Genomic DNA, 26,374 nt, shown 5'->3' on the forward strand with positions numbered 1-26,374 from the left:
CCTTGTGCATCTTGATATCAACAGATTATTTGGTGCCTCTACTGTGTGTCGTCTTCTGTTTGCTTTGCCTATTCTGCATCATTGTATGCGTTTGGTGGACGCGCAAACGAAGAAAAGAGCGCGAGAGGACCGCACGTTCGGCTGCCGATGACAACGTGAACAACCAGTGGGAGCCGCTGCGACTTGTGGTGGGACGTCAGCAGCAGCAGCAGCAACAGCAGCTGAAAGAAAGCAACAGGGAGGCTGAGCAGGAGCGCAAAAAGCTCATGGGCCCCTCCTATCGGACGTGTGATGAGGGGGAGGAGGAGGAGGAGGAGACGGACGGCGAGCTTGAGCTCGAGGAGGAGTGTGGTGGAGCTGAGGCGGGAAAGCAGCTAGTTTATAAGTACTCTAAGACTGCAGTGCAGTCCAGTGGAGGAGTGATCTGCACCCTGCACAGCTCCAGTTCACCCCTCAAAGCACCTCACCGAACCCAAGGCTACAGCCCCAAAGACAACCGCTGGAAAAATGTCAGTGCCGTCTTTAATGGTCAGAAAGACCTCAGAGACCATTGTGTATAAAACAATTTCAGCAAAGGACTCAAGCAAGAGAAGCTGCAAGGCAGCAACTATTCTTAGTTTTGGACTACTTTTGGAAAGAAAAAAAAGGCTTTGTGTTAATAAGCCATTCTTTGCTTTGTTTTCATGTTTTTGTCACTGTCACCTGAAGCGGTTTTTGATTCAGGCTAGAATACAGTGAACATCCTTTTTTGCTACTGTTCTCTTATTTTTCTTTAATTGTGTACAGAAGGAGTGGAAATGTAACAATATTTCAGGAGGCAAAAGAAGCTCTCTGCAATTTTTGTTAATGGAATTAAACCACTTGAGAAACGGTGAATCATTGAAATGGAGAAAAACAACCTGTATAAAGATTTTTGTTTGTTTACAGATGTTATGATTTAGTTAAATTGTCAGTGGGCTCCTGTTTAGTGTCTGAGGGGGCAGATACACACTTAAGGGACAGAAAAGGAAGGGTTTTGAGGGAAACGGACTGTTGCATCCACAGAAACAGAGGGAAACCCTCCTTTTGTTCTGTCACCTTCCAGCTTTGCCCAACGATCCACCTGTGGCCGTCATGCGCCAGCCTTACCAAAACACTTGGCCTGGAGGGGAGAGGGGACAGAAACCCCAGTGCCTACTATGTGGCCTTCCATTTTTTTCTCCTGTCTCTCAGTTGTCTTGGCTGAAAGCTCTGTTTGAGGATTTTTTGCAGTATTTGAGTTGGTAGCAAGTGCCTTTCTAAGAGCTGTGTTGAGGCTCCAAGTCATGCTGCCCAGTTTGACCTCCTTGTTCTCAAATCTCAAAGGGATATGTGTACATTTAGAGTTCAATTTCACAGCAACGCCATTCAAGGTATTTGATCAAAACAGAAATTAATAGTCTGTACATATTTGTAAATACTAAAGGAGTCGCTGTGTATATTTGAAATAAGTAACTTAAAGACAAGTCACACATTTTTATTATTATTGTTATTATTATTATTAATATTATTTTTATTTTTTTTTACAATGCCATTCCTTTTATTTATGCCAGTCGAAATAGGCAGGTTTTATAACACTTAATATCCAGAGTCCCACAGTTAAGAACCTTTACAATGAGGTACCACCAATGAAGGAATTTCTGAAGGGTTTAAAAATGGTTTGTCATTAAGCTGCATTTCTTTGTTTTGTGACTAATTCTTTAGTTACATAAAGTAAATTGGTGATGCTTTTCAATGTTCAAATTATAGTATGCGATGGAATAACAGTCACAGGGCCAGAACATCCCTACTTCTATTAAAATTGTGGTGGTATTCTGGCTTCCCGTGGTCCAACAGTACTACTTCTAGTCCCAGTCTTCAGCTTTTTCACGTTTTTTCAAACCAAATATTTTTGGAGGCAAATGAATGACGACCCAATTTTGCACCTAATTTTCATATCAGGTAGCTTTAAAAGTTTTTCCTATTAAAAATTAACCATTTCACTATAGAACAGAAACAATATGAAAATATTCAAAGGGAAAGTCAAACTACATTGAATCATGCAGAAAAACATGTTGCTGTTATGGTCCTTTCTCTAATCATAGTGACATAATCACTATGATTTTTCTGTGACATCATGAAGTGGGCATGTGGCCAAAAGTAAAAGTTGTTTTTTTCCATTGTAGTTAATTTTCACTGGTGATCATAATCACTGGTTTTAGTTGTTCAGTCAAGATTTGATTCAATAAATCAACAGTAGCTTTTGGTGGGTAGTGTTTCCAAGCTGCCTGCAATATAGCCTTAAAGTTTTCAAACCATTTCTAAACCCATCACAAACCCTTTTAGTTTAGGTGCCTTAATGTAACGAGTAATGCATTATTTGTGTTATCAGTGGTCATCTTTTTATGTTGTTGGTTTGTTTTCATTATTAAGGAAAGTAACTCTTTAAAACATTGTGTGGTGTATTGTGGCGTGTTTTATTCGCCTGAGTAAAGCACTCTCCTTGTCTCACTTTGCTATCATGGAGATTCCTGGAATAAACAATGGAGGGTAAAAAACAAACAAAAAAGAGCAGTCCACCATGGCAGTTTTGAGTGTTATGAATGTGGATGTTAATAGGTCAAATGTGGACATCATGCATTAGCTTCATGTGTGGTTTCAAGGCTTTAATGAAGGGAACAATGTTTGCAGATGCAGATTTTCTTTTGTTATCATGCAAATGTGTTTTTTTAAGTTACCAACTCAGTTTAAAGTTTTACCCTTTTCATATCATGTCATTGTCTCAAAACGCCATTGTATTTCTGTAAATGGGACACAGCAAAATAAAGAATTAAAGATGCATCAATGCTGGTGTTAAAAGCTGAATATGCATATTGTATACATTTTATTGTACAAGGGACATTAGGTAATTTTGTACAAAGTAAAAAAAAAAACTTTCCATTCTTTTAGTGGATGTTTCATTGTTCTAAATAATCATCCCACTTATTTATTAAAGCAGTTTTGACACATCATGATCATGCCTGTAATATTTGGTTTGCGTTGGAGATAAAATACTGCTAAACTGACCAATAACCATTACACAACTGGAAACTGGTACAAAACAGCACACCACTCCCATGTTAACAGTCTAAAATCAAGGTCTACTTGTGCCAGAGCTCTCAAACATGTCACATGGCCTTCATCAGCTGACAGAACCTGCAAACTAACCATTATTCACACCACTTGTAGGACTTCTTGCTAACGTTGACTTAAAAATCATATTTTATATTCCATTCTTGACATTGAAAACAACAGATGGAAAAAGTTTTCACTTCCTTCTAGTCAAGATTACCTAGCACTATTTGTTAAGGAATAGAGGGGAAATTCAATCAATTTAAATGAAAAAAATGTGACATGGTAAATACTGAAAGCATTCCGTCATGTTTATAATTACAGTGATGGAGTTAAACAAGTACTATACCAGACCTGGGCATCCTACGGCCCGTGGGCCACATCCGGCCCGCCGGATGACCCTGACTGGCCCATATGAGGTCACTGGAAATTATTAAAAGTCAATGCAAATATATTTCATCACAATACATGCAAACAATACGCCTGCACTGCTTTTATTTTGAAAGATCTGCTAAATTAACGTTTTTTCGCGCGTGATTTCCATACTTAGCATAAGGTTTATGTATTGATTGGTTTGTTGGTTAGCTTCAGCCCGGGAAGATGTCAGCTAACGGCAAAAAAGAAAGACTGATTCCCAATGCAGAGTTTTTAACAAGGCACGGACTTCCAGGTATTTCTTCACTGAAGTAAGAGGTAAAGCTGTGGGCTAGTTTGTGGCGAATAAATCGCGGTGCTCAAGGATTATAATCTGAATCGACTTTACGAGACCAAACATGGCGGAGAAGTACAAACATTTAACTGATGCAGAGGGGGGAGGATGTCTGAAGGTTTGCTAGCTAAACTGCTAAAGCAGTAAGGATTTTTTATTTTTTTTCCAAAGCTCACATCAAAGGATGCAGCAGTCAAGACGAGTTTTGTAATATCCTACAAAATCGCCAAAAACAGTGAGCCTTTCTCTGATGGACAGTTTATAAAAGAATGTCTGGTGGACTCTGCAGCGTTTATATGCCCGGAGAAGAAAGGAGCGTTCGTTAATGTGACCCTTTGAAGGCGAACCGTAACGAGGCGGGCGGAGAGCATCGCCGAAAATCTGGCGCTTCAGCTGCACAACAAAGTGAACGATTTTGACGTTTTGTCCTCGGCTCTGGACGAGAGCTGTGATGTCCGTGACACAGCCCAGTTACTCATCTTTGTACGTGGACTAACAAAAAAACTTTGAGATGACGGAGGAGCTGGCAGCTGTGCAGCCAATGAAGGGAACCACGACGAGTGATTTGTTCACTGAGGTAAATACACGCATGAACAAGCTGGGACTAAAATGGGAGAATTTAGTTGGTGTTACAACCGATGGCTTTGACAGGGAAAAATGTTGGACTTTTGAAACGGATGCAAGATAAAGTGACTGAAATAAACCCAGAACAGAAACTGATATTTTTGCATTGTATTATACATCAGGAGGTGCTGTGTAAGTCAGTGCTAAAAATCAACCACGTGACTGATGATGTAGCTAAAGTAGTTAACTTCATCAGGGCAAGAGCACTGAATTACAGACAGTTTGTTGTCTTTTTGGAGGAGATGAGAGTGAACATGGTGACCTTGGTTACCAGACAGCTGTCAGATGGCTCAGCCTTGGCAAGGTGCTTAAACGAGTTTGGGATCTGAGAGCAGAGATTCAAGAGTTGGGCATTGTACATAATTGTATTGTGTAATTTACAGTTTTTATTGAGATATATATTGAGTAGAGCTTTTAAGTGTACTGGTCCGGCCCTTAACACCCGTCAAAGTTTCTCATGTGGCCCCATATGAAAATTAATTGCCCACCCCTGTACTATACTATCAAGCTTTAAGTGCCAGTAGCGCCTCTCATCTACACACGTGGACAAAGTTGTTGGTACCCCTCGGTTAATGAAAGAAAAACCCACAATTGTCACAGAAATCATCTGAATCTGACAAAAGTAATAAATACAAATTCTATGAAAATGAACCAATGAAAATCAGACATTGCTATTGAACCGTGGTTCAACAGAATTATTTTAAAAAAGTAAACTCATGAAACAGGCCTGGACAAAAATGATGGTACCCCTAGAAAAGACTGAAAATAATGTGACCATAGGGACATGTTCAATCAAGATGTGTCCTCTAATTAGCATCACAGGTGTCTACAACCTTGTAATCAGTCAGTCGGCCTATTTATAGGGTTACAAGTAGTCACTGTGCTGTTTGGTGACATGGTGTGTATCACACTAAACATGGACCAGAGGAAGCCAAGGAGAGAGTTGTCTCAGGAGATTAGAAAGAAAATTATAGACAAGCATGTTAAAGGTAAAGGCTATAAGACCATCTCCAAGCAGCTTGATGTTCCTGTGACTACAGTTGCACATATTATTCAGAAATTTAAGATCCATGGGACTGTAGCCAGCCTCCCTGGATGTGGCCACAGGAGGAAAATTGATGACAAATGGAAGAGACAGATAATACGAATGTTTACAAAAGAGCCCAGAAAAACCTCTAAAGACATTAAAGGTGAACTCCAAGGTCAAGGTACATCAGTGTCAGATTGCACCATCCATCCTTGTTTGAGCCAAAGTGGACTTCATGGGAGACGACCAAGGAGGACACCATTGTTGAAAACAAATCATAAAAAAGCCAGACTGGAATTTGCCAAACTGCATGCTGACAAGCCACAAAGCTTCTGGGAGAATGTTCTATGGACAGACGAGACAAAACTGGAACTTTTTGGCAAGACACATCAGCTCTATGTTCACAGATGCAAAAATGAAGCATAGGAAGAAAAGAACACTGTCCCTACTGTGAAACATGGAGGAGGCTCTGTTATGTTGTGGGGCTGCTTTGCTGCATCTGGCACAGGGTGTCTTGAATCTGTGCAGGGTACAATGAAATCTCATGACTATCAAGGTATTCTAGAGAGAAATGTGCTGCCCGGTGTCAGAAAGCTTGGTCTCAGTCGCAGGTCATGGGTCTTACAACAGGATAATGACCCAAAACACACAGCTAAAAACAGCCAAGAATGTCTAAGAGGAAAACACTGGACTATTCTGAAGTGGCCTTCCATGAGCCCTGATCTAAATCCTCTTGAACATCTGTGGAAGGAGCTGAAACATGACATCTGGAGAAGGCAGTCTGCTCATGAGAAGTGGACCAGAACACATGCTGAGTCGTTTGATTGCAGTGATTGCCACAAAAGGTTTTGCAACAAAATATAAAGTTAAGGGTACCATAATTTTTGTCCAGGCCTGTTTCATGAGTTTAATTTTTTAAAATAATTCTGTTGAACCACGGTTCAAAAGCAATGTCTGATTTTCATTGTTTAATTTTCATAGAATTTTTATTTATTATTACTTTTGTCAGATTCAAATGATTTCTGTGACCATTGTGGTTTTTTCTTTCATTAACCGAGGAGTACCAACAATTTTGTCCACGGGTGTATATTGTGCTTGTTTTGAATGCGTCCTTATCAGTATGTAATCAGGTCTGATATATTTCAATATATTTAATGGATTACTAGTAATTACTAATAATTTTCATCCATGAACCTACTAGCAGTTTATGACCTTTTGACTTTTGCCTGTAGTGGAGATCTCCACCAAGTTGGTTTAGTTGGTTTTGAGCTAAATGTCTCGATAACTGTTAGATGGATTGCCATGAAGTTTGGCTCAGACATTAAAGCTGTCTTACTGGATAAACTGTAATAATTTTGGTGATCCTTGGACTGCTATTTAGAGTGATCACCTGGTTCAAATTTCAGTTTGTCCACCCCTGTGGTTTATATAATCAAAGCTAATGCTAAAACCCTCCCAACATTATAGCATTTAAACAAGGTATTAAACTATTAAACCATTCAGTTATTTTACATGCCTCAACTGGATTCTGTTTTAACGGCCAAAAACCAAACAGAAAACTCCACAGGATTCAGGTTGTGTCAGAAATCGTGCACAGTCAAATCAAAATGTGAGCAAAAAGGATGGAACCATCTGAATAGCTAGATGCCATTACACTGAGTGAAAATAAGTGAGCCACAGATAAATGTAGTCCTTTCCTGTTAAATGGTTAAACTGTGAATGCATTCATCATGCTGACTCATTATTGTCTTCCTTTGTGTTCACACATTAAAGTGCTCAAGATTTACTTTTAACCACTAACTGTTGCCAATTACACAAGAACTGCAGTCTTCTGAATCCCTGCAGCACTTGCCCTTGCCCTCGTCTGTGTGGGCTGAGGAGGGCCTGGATCGATCGATCCAGCAACCTCACCATCCTCCCGCCTCCCTGCCATCATTCTCACTCCCACCACACCAATAGAACCTCATCTCCTGTTCTGGGCCGATCCATTGTGCACCAATGGGAGACTGGCGTGATCATCCTGGCCACGTAAAGATGTGAATGTTTCATGAGTAACATTATGGTGTTGGGCGGAGTAGTGCTAGGGTAGGACGCTGTTCCTCCTGGCTCCCCTGGGTAGCCCTGGCTGGCGCTAATGGGACCTTTCCTTGTCGGAAAGACTGGATCAACTTACACAGCTTTGTGGAAGTGGTGGTGTCATAGTGGGAGAGGAGTAAGGAGCTGATAATGTCTATGGATGTATTAATATAGGGATGACTGTATAATTCTAAGAAGGATTTGGTCAGTCTGAGCATTATCAGATTCTTGGGAAGGGTTGTGATGGATGTCAGCACTTGGATGTCAGTACATTGAGTTTCGTTTCTGCAGAAATGCTTCATATCTTTATTTTCCAATCGCTATTTCTAATTTCATTATATCTAGCATTTATTGCTCAGTTCTCAGCATGCCAGGTCTTTTAGTTCCAGTTAAAAGAAATCTGAACTGTATAACACACAGTGTATTTTTTAGACAGTAATGTGCTTCCAATCTCGTAAGCATCTTCAACCTGAAGATGCTGCCACAAAACTGAAGTTGATGAGGCGCCTGCACACAAAATAAGGTCCTTAAAGAAAGGCTTTACTTAGTCTGGCCTCAGCACCGTACAACTACAGGATGAACAAGTAGGCAGGCAGTAAGTCAGATCTCATCACCTTACCCAAACTCACTGATGCTTTGGTGGATAACTGGCAGCAAATCAGTGCAACCAGGTTCCAAAATCTTGTGTAAAACTTGCAGCGTATCAGTACCCATATAGGGGTAATGTCCAAGTGTCATCATAGTTTCTCCGGAGTTTGCATAGTTTTCTTCGATTTTTGATTGATTATTTTTAATTTATTTATATTTTTTTTTTCATTTTTGCCTTCTTTAGATAGAGACAGATGGGAGAGAGAAGATTTATGATGGAAAAGAGGACAGGAGTCACATACAGTAAGTATCTGGATTTTTGGGACACAAATTCAGAACTCACTTCTGACCGGCTGTCTCAAGAAATTATGTTTCTATAGAACTAAACTGAATTCTCATCTACGTTTTAGGGAAAATATACTTTCTGCTGAATTACATTTGTTTCTGGAGTAATTCTTTTAAAATCCACATATCTTTACTATTTAACTTATTGCTTTACTCCTTTTCAGACAGCATAAGCCAACCATATACAGCATTAGATGAAGCTGGACTTGTCATCGCGCCCAGAAAATAAAAATGTTTTGAACATGTAGTATTGTAGTGTAATTATGGTATTTTACTTAATCAGACAGCTTTGGTGCTTAAACCTAACCAAACTTTTGTCATGTACTTATTGTTGTGAAAGTGTGGATGAAAGGATGAGCAAAAAATACATTTTAATCTAAGCAATACAGTTCCACACTAAACACAAAGCCTGGTCACCTCGTTAAACGTCTAAATCTGACCTATGCCTACTTTTATTCATAAACTCCAAAATCACGAATTACAAATCTTTTATTAAGGGGCTTTAACTGGTTTTTCTTGTTAATCTTCAAGCTTCAGCTTCAAATGTTTTAAGTGCTCTTTTATTTCTAAAATTAAAGCATAGAGCTATTTATTTATTGCAACTGCTTGGTATTAAGTAGTAACAGTGATGCCAAGTTGCCTTTGTGCCTGTCAGCATCAATCCCCCCCCTACTGAGCCTAGACTGCATCAGTAAACTGACACCAGATTCCAATAGTGGCTCCTTACAACAGCCAAGGACATTTCAGTCTGCTGTATTTGTAAACATGTAGTACTACGACACTGAGCTCCAAAGGGCTGAGAGCACTCACAAGGAAAGTAAGCAGCTAAACTGTGAAGGCCATGACTGCTTCACCGTATTGTTCAAAGATGGTTGCAGGCTCTTATGTACACACAGGCAGTCTGCTCTGCAGTAGACTCACTGACTGTGAGGTGCTATTTTGTGTGTGTTCTGCTGCCTGTCGCTGCTCTGTACATCTGTTGATGTGGGTCTTTGGGACCATCTGACTGTGGAGGCAGCTGGGTGACAGGATTTTAGGCTAAGCCCTCCGTCCCTTTAAACACACACACACACACACACACACACACACACACCAAACATGGCCGTTATGGAACATCACGCTGGCACGTGCTGGTGGACAGCAGGCTGCAGCTGGCATGTGGACTGAGTAAGGCAGGGAAGCAAGCCACAGTGTACCGAGTATGTATGTGTTTGTGTGTGTTTATGCTGGGGGAGTGGTGTGTCTACTGGCACTGCAGGTCTCTCCTGGCACTGCAGTAACCCCCACACATACCCTCTGCACCAGGGGGTGGGGAGGGCAACGTCTTGGCAGAGAGGAGGGGATGGCTGGGGCTGCTGGAGTGCAATAGAGATCCATAGCAGCTTTTCTGGGACAGCTGTGTGTGTGTGTGTGTGTGTGTGTGTGTGTGTGTGTGTGTGTGTGTGTGTGTGTGTGTGTGTGTGTGTGTGTGTGTGTGTGTGTGTGTGTGTGTGTGTGTGTGTGTGCGCGCGCGCGCGTGTGCATGCCATGCGTCTAAATATACAACCATTTTTAGATGAAACTTAAATGATTTGTGAGTAAACATGGCACTTGTACCAAGTCAAGTGAGAAGGTGAGGTAAGATTTAAAAAAAAATATGAGTAGGAATGAGTGGGAAGGGGGGAATTTAAAACTAGCAGTGTACTGAAATTTATCTGAGATGCAGGTAGAATCCTTCACGAAGAAGCAAGCAAAACAAAACTAAAAAAAATATGGCAAGGGAGATGTAACTGTTAATTATTTTGTCATTGGTAGAGAATTGTTTCAGCCGCCTCTTCTCATGTGAAACCAGTATGTTATGAATGCAGTTGCTGTTTGCCACAATGCAGCATGAAAGTGACAGGTGTTGACCTGCTGAAAAGGAGTTCTATGGATCTGTGCTCAATTGCTCTTCCTCTATGACCTAGATACCGTATGTGTCTCAGTAAGTTGAATTTGAAAAAGAGAAAGTTTTCAATATTTCCATATTGAAAACTTAATATGGAAATATACAAACATCTGAATTTTAGTGAGAATCTAAAAAATTTCAGAACCACTGAATTCAATTTTAGTGTAATAAAAAATCAAATGATGTGATTCAGATTCCGTCATATATGCAGTTATTCAAGTTGAGCAATTCAAATATGACATGGCCTGTGTTCTCCCCTCCTCACAGGGAGAGCCATGGAAGTCATTCAAAACATGCATGTTGGATTTTGGAGGGCCAGAAGAAAGGTCAAAAGGCCAAAGGAGGATAAACAAACTGTGAATCTGCATCTTCCGTACTGCAGCCAGAAGCTGTAAGTCGCACATACTGTATGTACACATGCACACATGTTCATGCTCTGGCATGATGTCGATGCACGTGCTTCACATGTTAGCTGTTTGGATATCTTTGGTTAGAATCTTGCTTTTAGCAACTGGTTGAGGAAAATGAAGCACGAACTTACATCCCTAATATAGTACATTATATAACAGACACACGTCTGGCTTATGTTTATATAAACAGACATATGGAAATACTGTGTGCTTAATTTTGTTCTTCTTTAAGATCTCACTATATAGTTTTCCATGCTGCTTTATATTTGCCTCCACATATTCCATGCGTGTCTGTTTGTACACGCTCAAGTGACAGTGTGCCGTGCAACCCAACACTCTGTACAGTGATATGCAAGGTCAATTTGCACCTCTCTCAGCCTGAGTAAAACACCCTCAGGAGCTACTCTGAAGCAAGTTGCAGTCTGTCTATCTGAAGAATGGGAATAACAAGTTTTAGAACTGACTTTACTCTGAAAAACCAAATTAAGTCTGCGCTAACAGCACAAAAACAGTGAATTAGGCTTTCCGATGCCTCTAAAGGTGTGATTTTTTTTTTAGTACGGTTAAGCGCATGTTTCTAAAATCCTTTTTGATAGTGTTATTTATCTTGGCTAGTGCCCTGGCCAAGGTAGCAGTACCACATAGACCAAAAGAGAGCTGTTTGAAAACATAAACCACAGGCTTACATAGGTCTGATAGTATATAAACAAGAACAATCACAAAGAAACTAAAGTAAATAAATAAAATGAAAAACTTTCTAAAAAGCTTTCTAAAAAAATTTCCTGAAAGTATTTCAAGAAATGATTTAGAATAAGATTTATTTTAGGAATATTTTAGATATGCCTGAAGATTTTTAAATGAAATATAATATAACTGCATAAGACAGAAAACAGCAATTTCCAGACATGTCCTACCTAATAAGTGGTTTTATTAAAGTCCCTCCTGTTGATGATTGAATCTCTGAAGACTCAACTCTGCGTATCAAAGTTCAGTGTCTAAAAATTTTTCTTTCTAATCAAGTAATTCCTATAGGTGCCCTAAGATGCCAGTGGGAAGCAACATGTGATGAGAACAGCTGTTTTTGACAGCTTAAACACAGACTGACAAGAGGAATTGATGTTGTGCTTTGTTATTTTGTGACAGGAAACAACAAAGCTGGTCTTATTGTCATTGCAGTCTCCATGATGTCACACATCTCCAAACAAATGCTTTTTCACTCCGCCAAGGAGGCGGAGTCGCGGCAGAGTTATGTGACGATCGGCATTGGTTTGTCTGTTTGTCTGTCCGTTGCAGCATTACTCAAAAACAGACGCATTTGGATGAAATTTTCAGGGAAGGTCAGAAATGACACAAGGACCAAATGAGTAGATTTTGGCAGTGATGCGACTTCTAGTCTGGATCCATGGATTTGTTAAAGTTTTCTGTATCACTGTAACTATGACAACAAGTGACCACTACGTCAGCTGCCTGCTGACGATCACATGATCCTACTACAAATCCACCGTTGCAGACTTATCAGGACTTATCCGGCGGAAATGGTACAGGGAGCAATTGATTAAGTTTCCGGGTCCCATCAATTCCTGCTGCCCGCTATATATTTTGGTCACGCAATTAGGTATCTGTACATAATGTACACATGCATAACACATGCCTGTGCTCAGCACAAGATCATTTTGTTTGTGGGTACATCTGTATTAAATGGCCACATTCTATGGTGCCGTGATTTCTGCCACTACCTTTTTCAAAATTTCCGCCATCACAAATGATACGACAGAACCAGCTGGAAAGTTTCCAGCTGGTTCTGTGTGTCCAGCAGCAGTTCTCTGTTTCTCTGCTCAGTTTCGAGCTGCTTCTTAGCTTTCTGTAGCTGTTTGCAGAGTCTGCAACTTTTTCTTTTCTCATTGTAGTACAAGGCCTTCTGTTTATTGAGCAGATCGCTCTGCTCCTCAGCCTAGGCATGCACTCGCTCCAACTCCTGGTCAAGGGAACCCACATCCTCTTCCAGGTGGATAATATCAGGCTGAACATTGTCGTCCTCAGCCTTGGGAGAGCTCTGAAGGTGGAGTTCATATCTGAGCTCCTCTATCTCCTGCTGGAAGGACCTCTCTGTCTCTGAGGCAGCTTCTGTCATGAGCATGATGGTATTGCTCATGTGATGCTGCTCAGCCAGCAGACTTTTAATGAGCTCCGTCTGCTCAGAGACACTTTGCTGCAGTGACCACGTTTCTTTCTGTGGTTGCTGCTCCTGTTGTTCTTTCAGCAGTGTCTTGTGAGTTCGGTGGAGTTCCTTATACATTGCTTGGAGCTCGTTCAACTCCCTGTTCAGCTGCTTTTCTGCGGTGACCATCAGCCCTCTTAGATTCAGCCGGGCCTGGAGGTGCTGAGTCGTACTTTTCAGCTGCTTCTATAAGTCCAGCTTCTGCTTTTTGTTCTCTACATGCAGGTCTTTCTCTCTGTAGCATAAATCCTTCCAATCGTTAGTTGATTTCTTGGATTTATCAAGCTCAGTGGTCAAATATTTAATTTGCCTCCACAGAGTTTTGTTTTCTTCTTCCTCACATCTAAGGTAGGCAGACAGTTGCTGGATCTTACTATCCTCAATGGTTGTGTTTTCAGAGAGCTGCTGAATTTTTACCTCCTGATTGGCAGCATTTTGAAACAGCTGCTGGATCTGGACCTCTTGGTTGGCGGTGTACTTAGGGAGATGCTGGATCTTGCTATCTTGGTTCTTGGCATTTTCAGTGAGCTGCTGAATCTTGGTCTTCTGAACCATATTGTTTTCACAGAGCTCATTGCTGAGGCAATTTCTTCTCGAGTCTTGTGCAGCTCTGCCCTCAGCTTTGCCAATACGCAACAGTATTAATTGGTTGCTTTCCCCCCCTGATATTTAATACAAATTGTGCAAAAAATGATTAAATGAATGATTGCCAAATCTGAACAGAGGTTAAAGAGATCTTCCAATATAATAATACATTTTGATGCAGGAAGTACAATGGAAAATAACTTCGCACATCTTTGTCCTTATGCTTGCCATGAAAGTGCAACAGTGGTCCATAGCAACAGATCACTCGTAGAGTCTGTTTTTGAGTACTTGGGCTTTCTTCAATAGCATGTTGCCATCCAGCTCCATAACAATTTTATGGAGCATTTTGAATGTGAACTTCAGTTAAGGAGGGCAGTTGAGGTTCATTGTGTATATTAGGCCAAATAACATGGCAGCAGCTAATCCAACGCTGTCCAGATCATGAAGAGGCTGCTGGCCTTCAAGGACAATTCCTACATCCTCTGGATGACTGGTGGCTTAATGTTTGATGACAAATATTCCCATTGTGGTCTCCTCAAGTGATTCTCTGATGTTGGCTTCATCTTCTGCCTGTAGAGTGCACAGTCACAAAAGGAACTGAGTGAGATTGAATGATAAACATACAAACAAACAAAAAATGGCAGAGAATCTTGACTCTTGAGTGAATAAGGGGACCTCCAGTGGAGGTGGTGTTGCTAACATTGCATGTGAAGTTTAGTATGAATGCTTGTGGTGGAAGTAACAGCCCACTGTACACTTTAGTCATTTAGCTGATCTTTTCATTTTGCCACTCCTGTGTGACTCAGCCCTGACTCACTGGGTTTAGGATGAATAAGGAAATAATGAATGCGTGACTTTGTAATATCACACATTCCGGGGTTGGTTTGGGCATGTCACAGAAATGTGTTGCCTTGAGCCATGGTAAGTCTGCTAGTAGATGAGCCAGACAGTGAGTTCAAGAAAAAAATGCGGCAAGAAAGTGATTAATCTTGTTAATCATACTAAAACCAATTACTCCCTACTCCACAGCTCGATAATTTGTCTTTACTGGGCCTCTATTCCACAAAAAAAGAGAGGGAATGAAAAGTTTTGCACCACTTTCTTTCATATTTAGTACTCTCATAAGTTGCCCATAAGTCATATTTTTATCAATGAGTGAGCAGCTTAGTTGAAGCATGTTGGGCCTTGGTGCCTTGCTCAAGGGCATTTTTGGGTATATCCAGTTCTTTCTGCACTTCCTGCATTCCCCTGGCATAACTTTACAGTACACTCTTTTAGTGTTCAGTTATCAGCACAGGGTCATGAACGACATTAAGTACACAACAATTGTTTTTTTTTATCAGTCGTTTCCTCAGTTACCTAACTGCATGAACATGGTTATAAAATGACCCATGAACAATGGAACAACCTCTGTTTTGGACCTATGGGCTGTGTCTATGTTGGCATTATGCTACCACATGGAAAAGTATTGCTGTAGTACCTGAAAAATCTTATTGTGAGTCTTCACAAAGATAGAAAAAAATACAGGATGGTCAGTAACCAACGTCAAACCAAATCAGAGTGGAAACACAGTAGCAGCAGTAATCAGGAGCCATAGTACCACTAATCAGAGCTGCAGTGATCATCATCCTAAAATGATGCTACAGAGAGAGCACTGCTTTCATAATTTAGCACTGAAAACAGTCAAGTGCTCCTGACTTGGTACAGGGGTTATCAATGAAAATGGTTACAATGACATCTCAGACAGAGCACCTTACTTGCTCTTGCACAAAACTGCAAGATTAGACTTTATTACAGAACATGAAAAAAAGTTTGATCAATATTGGGAAAATGTTCTTTGGTCAGGTGAGACCAATGTGTTTGGCATGAACCTGGCTAGAACTACCACAGTGTATGCAGTCGTGACAGTGACCTTGGAAGTCAATGACTGGGATGGCATGGTGAGGTATAAGTGCAAAAGGTGTTGGACTTTTATAGATGCACCATCAATGTTGATGGATATACCAAAATAGTAGCTGCCAGGATGACTCCCAGTCTGCAGGGGTTTGGTAGAGGAGTAATATTTCAGCCTGATAAGGATCTGAAGCACACTGCCAAACTCACTTAGGAGTTTCCAAAGAAGAATAAATTGAAAACTATGACCTCCTGGCCAAGTATGTTGTTTGACTGTAATTCATCAGAACACCCTTGGGGTATTTTAAAGAAAAGAACAGAGCAACAGGAAGAGAAGAAGAAGAAAATTTTCTGGTATCCTCCATGTTGAGGAGGATTCAGTCTGTCATCAGAAATAAGGGAGGACATGAAAAGATTTGTATTTCAGTCATGAAAGCTGTACTGACTGTTGCTTGACTTCCTACTGTTGCGCATGTATTTTGTACAGGTCACCAGTCAGTTCCTCATGATCAATGATCATTTCAAGAACAGGGATAGGATCATACTGATATGAATATGATCAATTTAACAATTTTAAAAAAAAAGATTATGAACTATCTTGATAAAGATGTCTTTGCATGAGCAGATTATGAGACAGTAAGCCTTTGGGTTCATCTCTGTGGTCATGTTGGATCTCTTTGTGGTCATTTTAAGTCTAATTTTAATCTCACTTTGTGTCTCTTAGTAGTTGTTTGTCAACATTCCAACCAGAAATGTCAATCTCAACATATTTTTGCATTTCTTGGTACTTATCAGTCCACAAATACACTAATACAGTCTAAGTATCCACAGTATACTGGCCAATATACTGGTCTCACTGCTTCAACATCTGTGGAAGTAAAAGATGTTTCAGGAGGGAGGATGAACTCTGGTTTTGCTCACACACAATAATAAATATAGTGTATACAACTCACTCTTTTCAGAATGGTCAGATAATTAAAAACACCGCATTCTGGAAATTGATATTCGAGAAATATCAACACCCTGATTTCATAAAATGAGCGAGCAATGCACTTTAAAATTTGGTGAAGTGAATCATGTTAATGTGTCTCTCCTTTGTGTGTTTCTCCTGTGTTGATGGAAAGTGGTGAAAAAGACACTTCTGAAGAAAAAAAATCAATTCATCAGAAACCTACGTGATCCTTTAATCAATTCTCTCAAGTTGACACTTGCCAGGTGTGACCTTAGATAGCGATCAGAGGTCAACCCCATCTGTAGTCAGTCAATTCAATTACGATGACTAAATGAAAGGATAATTGAAAGTTACTACAGGAGTCCCACACTGAGAGATGTCCATTGAGGCCAGCAATACTGTTTATTCACAAAAACCCTTTAGAATGGCCATATTGCATTTTCCCGGTCATTGCTTCATGTAAAGGCCCACTAGATCAGTGCAGATGCACAATAATTATACTTCTTCAGACTGATTAGATTGTACAAGTTGCCAGCTGAGACAAGTAGCAACACCAAAATTGTGTTATTTGTGTTATTAGAACTCAGTTTGTGGAGAAAGATAACAAGGTTAGCATAAAAAGTCTCTTAATCGAGATTGTGTGAGGTCATGCTGGCATTGGCACTGAGGGATAAGGGCACAGCTGGGAACAGTGAGTGGATGGATGTGCCACTTCGCTAGATGCCAGATGTGACAGCTGACTGTATACGACAGCCTTTTATCCTGCAGACAAACATGTGGACGATGCTGCAGCCGCATCTCTATACTCACTTTTTTGTAATTCATTATGTCAGGTTTATGCGATAAATGTTTTTCTACGGAAGGTACCGCGACTAAAACTCACCTAGCTAACATCTGAATTTGTTCAATCTATATCTCTTTGTATACTTGATAATAATGAACAGTTCTATTGTAGAGGCTCGATTGGAAAAAAAAATCACAGATATTTCCCCACTACTCATTGATACTAGGCCTTTCTGCTTTTATTCCAAAAACTGGACAACATAGTGTACTACGCATCTGCAGCTCATAAATATTTTCTTTATCATTTCATATGCTTGCTGTTTAATTAACTGAATAAAGGCTTGGTTTTCAAAAAGTCAGTAAATATTAGATTTGTAATTGTTAATCGGTTAGTTATTAATTATAAATCAGCAAATATTTTGAAAATGTATTTATGACAAAATTTATTAAGAAAAATGTTATTACAACTTCTTTAATGTGAATATTTTCAGGTTCTTCCTTCTTTTATGACAGTAAACTGGTCTTTGTTTTATGGCTTGGGCTTTGGAAACACAGATCAACATTATTCACAATTTTCTGACATTTTGTAGACCAAGCAACTAATCAGTTAATTGAGGAAATAAACAAAACGTTAATCGAAAATGAAAATCATGTTTAGCTGCAGCTCTAGGAAATTTAAGAAATGTTCGTCAACCATTTCCCTGCAGCCAGCCAACAAACTGTCAACCAAAGAACGATAGTCCAAAGCCCAGAGCCCTCAGTGTTCTCAGGGACCAAGAACACTACCAAGTTCGTTGAAAATGTCCATTTTTGGCTACTTGGTAGCAGCAGAATTAGCTGTAAATGCAACACTGACATCACCAAATATGGTCACAAGTGACCTATAGAGACATCATGTATTACAGTTTTTCTCAGTCACTTTGGTACATTTCTCAAATCATCCTCGACATTTGCAAAACAGTAAGTGCATTTCTCAAAACAATTCGTACAAATAGCAAAACACCATGGATTACCTGCAAAAGCCAGTCTCTTGCTCAAAATCCTGAGTTCATCTCTCTAAAGTAAATATCTGTGTCAATGAAGATGTCAGTGGCATCAGAATGACAAGTCATTGTGTATGAATAAGACAGTCAAATTGCTTAGTCATGTTGTCATTATAACAGTGTACTCTGGAGGGATGTTCTGATGTAAACTATGGCTAAAGTTTTGATGACAATTACTGTAAATTGTAGGTTACACCTTATGTATGTGAGAGATTGATTGCAAGAGACTGGACAAGATTCACATTTAGTCTTTTACTGTTTGTATTGTAATTTATTGACAGACCACTTCATTATGATACAGAAAGGAAAACAGCGCTGCATAGCACAAAGAAAAAAACAAAACAACAAAAGTAGAAATGTGAACATAGGACAGTCTCCTTAGGGAAAACTGTACATGCAGTGCTGTAGGAATTACAGTGCAGTCTTCCTACACCTCCTGACTTTCCTGTCTGTTGGGCCACAAATTCTCATCCACATCATGAATATCTTCTCTTTCATCTTTGAGCGATTTCAGAAAACTCTAACCCTTCACTCATTTCTCTTTGTTAGAGAAAGTCAACATTCAGCTGGGAGCAATTTACCAATTCAGGACAGATTTAGAAAAAAAGTCTAATGAAAATGTGCAGAAATATCCTTGACATATGAAAACTTGTTCAACCATTTTGCATGTAAAGATTAAGGCGATGAACTAATTCCTAAATATTGTGGAGGATGAGACTATTCAACACAGACCCATTATAATACATTTTGATCAGCATAACACAAGCAGTTGATAATGCAGGAAACAGCAGAGAATTGTACATAACCGTTTGCATGGATGAACCAAAGCATTTGCAACTTGTTCAAAATAATGAGAAATTGTTTTTTTGATGTGCACAAGTGACACAATGATGTGAAGATTGAACAAGTAGTTTTGAGAATTTCAATTCTGATCTGAGAAATGTACCAAAGCGACTGAGAAAAACTGTAAAGTCCAGCACTGAGTCTCTTTTAGCTCTTTTTGTTACCCATCATTTCTTTATGAATATCTTTAAAACAAAAAAAAATTCAAACATGGTAACTGGAAATCAAAAATGTACATTCATTTTCTGTCTTTTGATCATTTTATCAAGAAATGTCAGCTACATAGACATAAGACAACAAAACTGACACAAAATGTGAGATAAATTGACTAAACCTCACACTAGACTCAGTTTATCTGAAATACACAACCTCATTATTACCTATAACCACAATCCGAATCTTCCAAAAACTAAGTGAACAGGTCAGGACTGACAAAATGTCCTCTCTCTGGATGATTTTCCTCATTCTGTTATTATAAGGACCATACACCAGAGTGGAGCCAGTTATTTACTCACTCGCTGTCCCTCTTCCTCCCCCATCTGTCTGACTGAGTTCCTGTCCCATCTACCCAGAGAGCCGAGCCACTGGAGGTACTGAGAGAAGAAAAACATACTTTGTTTTTTACAACATAGAGGCAGGCAGTCGTGTCACAGAGTTGCTGTGTGTGCTGCCTTGTTTGATAGGGCAATTGGATCTAGACTTGAGAGGGGAGTGTAATGCAGTTAAAGGTGTCATGAAAAGCCAGCTGTAACAGGATTTCATTCTCTGTGGAGCTTCACTGACTGCTGCCGTGAGGCAAGTCATTAGGGAGAAAAATCTGTGCGTGTGTGTGTGTGTGTGTGTGTGTGTGTGTGTGTGTGTGTGTGTGTGTGTGTGTGTGTGTGTGTGTGTGTGTGTGTGTGTGTGTGTGTGTGTGTGTGTGTGTGTGTGTGTGTGTGTGTGTGTGTGTGTGTGCGCGCGCGCCTTCGTGCTCATAGTCTATGTAGGAAGTTATACTTTACTTTCTGCAGGGCCTGAGTTATACCATGAGAGAATGATGCGTTTCAGAAGAAATGCTCAGTCATACAGTACTATAAAGAAAACAAAAGCAGCTGTGGCTATATCTATCTATCTATAGATATATATATATATATGTATATATATATATATGATATATATATATATATATATCATATATATATATATATATGTATATATATATATATGATATATATATATATATATAGATAGATAGATAGACAGACAGACAGACAGACAGACAGACAGATAGCCATGTGTGGTGTGCACTTATCAAATCCAAGCTGAAAATTCTTTAAAAACCAGGATATTTAATCGAAATCAATTTATTTTATATGTCTAGTTTAGAAAATCATTAATAATAAGCACCAGATCTGTAAAAAAAAAAACAAAAAACAAAAATCAACAGTGCACAAAAGACATATTTTAGCTCTCTATACTTCTAGTCATGGTTGTGCTGTTTCCACAGAGGTGCTGTACTTTATATTGTGGTGGGAAAAAAATAGCCCATGGTGATTTGAACTGTGACAAGATTAAAATCCAACAGAAATTGACTAATAAAGACAATTTGGTCTGCAGATAATAAAATGCAAAATATAAAATATTAATAGACCAACGATTGGGGTGTAGCCCTTCAGTTGATAGATACTACGTGGTAATCAAGTGTGTTGTGATCTGATCAGTTTAGTCACAGCAACAATGCAGTTAATTAATGTGGTATGTTATTGTTGATATGTGGGGAAACAGATGGATAAATAGACCCAATACATGGTGACTAAACAAATATAATGATATAGTGATTTGGTAGATTGATAATGATAATAGGTCCAGATAAAGAGATGTACTTTGACAAATACTAAGATAGAGTAGAGTGATTGACACATAGCTCTCTTCTTTGTTTTTAAGTTAAAAGCTATTACAGAAACATGTTTTGCTGCACACACCAGTATGTTCTTGTGTGCCAAGGTGACTGTACATATGCGTGTTCACTGGAGAACAATTTTAATAGCTTCTTGCCAAGGTCAGAGCCTTTGCTGTGCTATGTGTGGAATGAGTAAAGGCCTTCACTAGCAGTGCCTTCAGCAGACTCCAGAGAGTCGCGTTCATTGTGTGGCAGCCGAGGGGGAACAAAGACATTTCCACTGGAGGAACTTTGGTTCCTGTCGATAAGGAGGGCAGTGTTGTGGGCCCAGGCTGTGTTTATATGCTTGTGTACAGTGGGGATCTGTGCAGCAGCACAGGCTTGCACTTTCCAGACAACAAGTGGTGACTGTATAAATAGTCACCCTAGGAGAAACATCAAAGGGAGGGAGAAAATTCCACCCGATGATCAAGATTTCCAACCTGAATGAGGCTCAAGTGCATGCTGGGCTTGGGATGTAGACTGAGATGTATTTTAAAACAGCACCTGAAACCAAACCTGACTTCAAAACCAGCCATTACGCAGTAATGTCTGTGTGATGTCTACAGGATTTAGAAATATATAAAACTGGACTGTTACTGCTGATTTATTGATAAATAATGTACTATCAGTGGTGAAAAGTTCATTTACTCAAATATTTTACACATTTGAGCATTTTTTCAAAATATTTCAGTTGAACTCTTTTAACTCTATGGCATTTCTTTGATTGGTATTTTTAAGCTAAAACACCATTATTATAAGTGGAAATAGCTGACGTAGTTCAAAGTGTTCTCCAGCTTTGTCGCTGACAGTGCCTAAAGCCTACTGCATCAGTAATAATAAAATAACCCCATTAAAGATAGATCATTTTATATTAGGGAACCTTTACATAAGTCCTACTGCTAACATTAAGATATCCATCAATCAGTCAATCCACCCATCAACATGTGCATATAACTGTGTCTTTTGAGGGTGCCTCCACTTTTAATAAGTTGATGAAAAACTAACCTCTCTGAAATTCTTAACAACGAAAGAACACCATTATCTCTACAGTAAAGTAAATTCAGGACGCTGTGGCTGTTAACTCTGTCTTCCATACTGTTTAAGCTACGTTGGCATTCAGTTAATACTCTTTACAGAGGAAGTGATCTGATGGTTATTCACAGATCCATTAATACATTCCATCTGTCTTTCCTCCTTAAAAATCATGCATGCAGCTGTGAGAGTCGACAGATGAAACATTGGCCTATGTAAACTTAGCATCACTTAAAGGTTGATAAAAATAATGTAACAAAATACTATATATGCTACTGTTCAAAAGTTTGGGGTCACTTAGAAATGGCCTAATTTTTGAAAGAAAACATTTTTTTCAATGAAGATAACATTAAATGAATCAGAAATCCAGTCTAGACATTGTTAATGTGGTAAATGACTATTCTAGCTGGAAATGGCTGATTTTTAATGAAATATCTACATAGGGGTACAGAGGAACATGTCCAGCAAGCGTCACTCCTGTGTTCTAATGCTACATTATGTTAACTGGCAGCATATGTTATCAGTGTGGTTACTGGTTGGCTGCAGCAACCACAAGCTGTATTTTTTTTTTGTGTTTGCTCCATGACTCTGATTTCATGTGCCATATTTTTATTTCCAAAATTGTATCTTTATTTGTCCAGGAAGTGAATGTTTGCTATTCTGTCAGTTGTTTGAACTGCATTTTAAAGTGATACGTAGAGACATGAAATTGCGCAAAACTTTTAAGGTGCTTCCAAGCAATTACTTATGTGTTTTTTTTCCCTATAATCTTGGAAAATCAGCCATAGTCAAAGGCTGATGGTAAACTGAAGGACAAGCCAGTGTCATTACTGAATTTTATTCAGACTGGATTTATATTGAGCTTCATCTTTGCCAGTGTTTTTTTTCTTTTTCAGATCATCTGGTTGATGAAGTTTGAAGTACTGTAACTCTTAAAAAAATATTAACTTTGTTCACCCAAGGGAATTTTAAAAATATTTTAAAATATATATTAAAGTATGATTGACCATTGTCAGTGGTTGCAACGGTGGGTGTGATATTTAGAAGGTTCGACTGTTTCTCTCTCTCTCTCTGTGTGTGTGTGTGTGTGTGTGTGTGTGTGTGTGTGTGTGTGTGTGTGTGTGTGTGTGTGTGTGTGTGTGTGTGTGTGTGTGTGTGTGTGTGTGTGTGTGTGTGTGTGTGTGTGTGTGTGTGTGTGTGTGTGTGTGTGTGTGTGTGTGTGTGTGTGTGTGTGTGTGTGTGAAAGCAAGCAGCATCATATCAAAGCAGGGAAGAAAATTAAATATAGCCACTTATAACATAATATATAATATACTTCTTACTCCCAGATCATGCTTATTTTAAATGTACAAAACATTTATCTATGCTTTTATTCCTGTCTAGGGTCATTTATAAAATACCATAAATCACAGGGAGATACTGTGGCTGCACCTGTAGCCAGTGTAAGAAGTTAACCTAGAGTCCTGTTAAATTGGAGTTAAACTGGAGTTAAATTTACTCCAAACAAACTGCAAAGCTTCCTTTGTTGTTGAAGAATGACTTTTAATATAATGGATGTTTGTTATATTAAATTAAATGTGGTACTTCATTAAACAGCCACCATATTCATATAACATATGCTTCAGCTAAACAAAGTAGATAAGGCTTTTATTACTCCCTTTAGCAGCCTCCTGATGCTAGTATTTCTGTGTGTGTGACAGCATTAGATCCTGATGATCTGTTCGAACCACTGTCCTGTATCTGTCTGTAAGCCCTCTGATGACATTCACACACTGTCTGCGGCCTTTCCTGCTTACATATCAGCAGCTAATTGCCAATAATGTCGAGGAGACTGCGCTGCATCTGAACTGCTCATTCACTTATCCTGGTGTTGAGCCTCTGGCTTTGATGTCCTCTATTCCCACGGTTGGCTATGGGACTTTCCAAACCTGGCCGTTTAGCATGGGACATTTTCAGTTACACTATGCAACAGTAGCCTTCCAAGCAAAGCACCGGGCTGCCTGTCAAGCGCTGCATTTGTTTAGTTCAGTGATTAGGACTTACAATAGTTTTGCTAACACATCTGCTATCAATGTACTTCAGTGAGCAGCTGGACAAAAGCACTTGTATATTGTAGCAGGACTTGGATAGTTGAACCTTTATAAACAACTGTGTTGTACGGCCGTCTTTGCACATATGTTACCTCTGACTCTATGTGTTAGCCCCTATTTGTTGATCAATGTGCTTTTTTTCCAAAACAAATGCAGATATTGTCATTGGCATTTGTGTTTCTCTTGTCAGATTCCTGCAAGAGTTTGTAATCAATTGACCCACAAAAAAAGTAATCACAGAGCCCAACCAGTGATTGAGGGTGTTACTGAGATTTTTTTTTGTTTGTTTTATTGTTTTAACATTTCGATGTGCATGAAATACATTGAAATCAGAAACAAGTAAAATGTGCCTGTGTTAGTGTGAACATAGCCTCAAACCAGAAAAGTACATTTCAATCCTAACTTGTCCACGATAATCCAAAAAAGTCATGTATTTTTATTTTTCATTCCCCTCCAGAATGCTTTAGTTTTAGCTTGTGCAATAGACGCCCCACCAGTGGTCCTTTGTGGTCTTTGTAGTAAAGCTCAAAAAGCAGTATGAATGGAAATGGACAGGACTTCAGTGACACCAAACCCACGTCTGACACCTGATAAGGAGCTTGAGTGAGGCATGGACACCAGCAGGCGTGGAGCCAAAGATACTCCATGGCGGCACATTCATGATGAGAGCTGAGAGTGCTGAGAGGTGAGAGGCATGTGTGGAAAGACGAAAGGCTGTTGTCTTCACATTAGGCCTATCAGACGCTTCCTGTGCGTGTCAAATGTGTGTGAGTGAGGCTGTATTTAAATTCACCATATTAAAAAGATGTCAACAAAACTCAGTCATCATCGTTTTCTTATCAAACAAGCGCAGAAGTTTACTTTAAAAGAAGGTGTGCTGCAGTTTATGTATAAATAGATACAAGTGAAATCACACCGAGCACTTTACTTAGATCATGGTTGCATCCTCAGTAAACACTCTGCTGATGGTTTTATAGTGTTACCAATACTCCTTCCTTCAGTGGCTGTTTTGACCTGTGCTTATTGATTTTTCTCTACAGAGGGAGTCAATGCAGGGATGAGCACTACTGCTGCAGCAAACAGGGTCAGTAAGTTTACAGCCAAAGGAGGGAGGGAAGGATTTCTACTTCACACAGAGGAGAAAGGAAAGAAAATAGGAGACAAGAAGAAGGGCCTGTCTCTCAGGGGAAACAGGTTTATTTTGAAACTATGGCCTGGTTTAACTTTTAAAAAATATTAGAAAATCTCTGTTTTGGGTTGCAGTGAAGAAATGCATGTAATTTCATGTGAGACTTGCAGCTGTGTGAGTCTGTTTGACAAATCCAGGAAAATGTGATCCAGAGAAGCATCTACACTGTAGGATTATGCTGTTCAAGGGATACAGTTGCTCTCCCACAATGGATTAATTACTGGCATTTACAGGAAAAAGCCTATGCAAAGAAGTAAGCGCTTAGTCTGTGTCATTTTATCCTGTTAAACAGCACCATCACTGGAAAATGTAATGACCCATAAAGCAGAAGCAACACACCTACATATGAATCACCTGATGAGTGTCATGACCCAGTTATTTGATCTAAGTGAGCACTAATAACCATGCTTTTTGTGTGCAATTCCAAGCATGTAGCTTTACCGTTAGGCAACTGGTTTTAAGATTAAATTCATACTATATGGCACATACATTGAGAAATGACTGTCTGATTAACAAGCTAATGTAACAAATTTATGCTTATATTTTTGGGCAAGCAAACATTTTTCTTTTGTGTTGGCTCTATTACTAACTATGATACTGGATATTGTAGAAAGTGTAGTAATGTATGGAATATTTTTACATTTCATTTACTCTCAGTGTGTGTGGGTTAAATAACAGAAATATTTGAACCTTCACCAAGGGGAGGATTTATTGCAGAACTGCTGTATTGGACTGCACTAGCTATAGCTTGGTGTATCTAATAAAGTGACAACTGAAGGTACAACGGCACTTGCAACAAGAGGAGTGTGTCAATAGGATGATACTATATAATGTGTATACTGTGTCATGGCTCTGGGATGTTGGTGTAGTGTACAATGTGTGGTCAAGGCACTGTAAAATGCACGTTTACCACCTAAATACAGAATACACTCATCAGCCATAATACAGGTCAAGTGTAGAACATTGATTATCTCTTTACAGTGTAATGTTCTGCTGGTAGACCTTCGGTTC

The 26,374-nt window shown here is 39.3% G+C and overlaps 1 protein-coding gene across 3 annotated transcripts in view; it reads left to right on the forward strand.

Annotated features, from left to right (window-relative positions):
- The window catches only part of jag2b (jagged canonical Notch ligand 2b), a 59,772-nt gene extending 56,910 nt beyond the window's left edge, over positions 1-2,862 (forward strand). For all 3 annotated transcript variants that reach the window (XM_023299674.3, XM_055016131.1, XM_023299675.3), the window contains one exon: positions 25-2,862. In XM_023299674.3, the coding sequence (XP_023155442.2) occupies positions 25-560 (536 nt within the window). In that variant the 3' untranslated portion in view covers positions 561-2,862. The remainder of the gene's footprint in view (positions 1-24) is intronic.
- The last annotated feature ends 23,512 nt before the right edge of the window (positions 2,863-26,374 follow it).

This window comes from Amphiprion ocellaris, chromosome 12 (genome assembly GCF_022539595.1).
Source record: "Amphiprion ocellaris isolate individual 3 ecotype Okinawa chromosome 12, ASM2253959v1, whole genome shotgun sequence".
In the NCBI taxonomy this organism is placed as follows: domain Eukaryota; kingdom Metazoa; phylum Chordata; class Actinopteri; family Pomacentridae; genus Amphiprion; species Amphiprion ocellaris.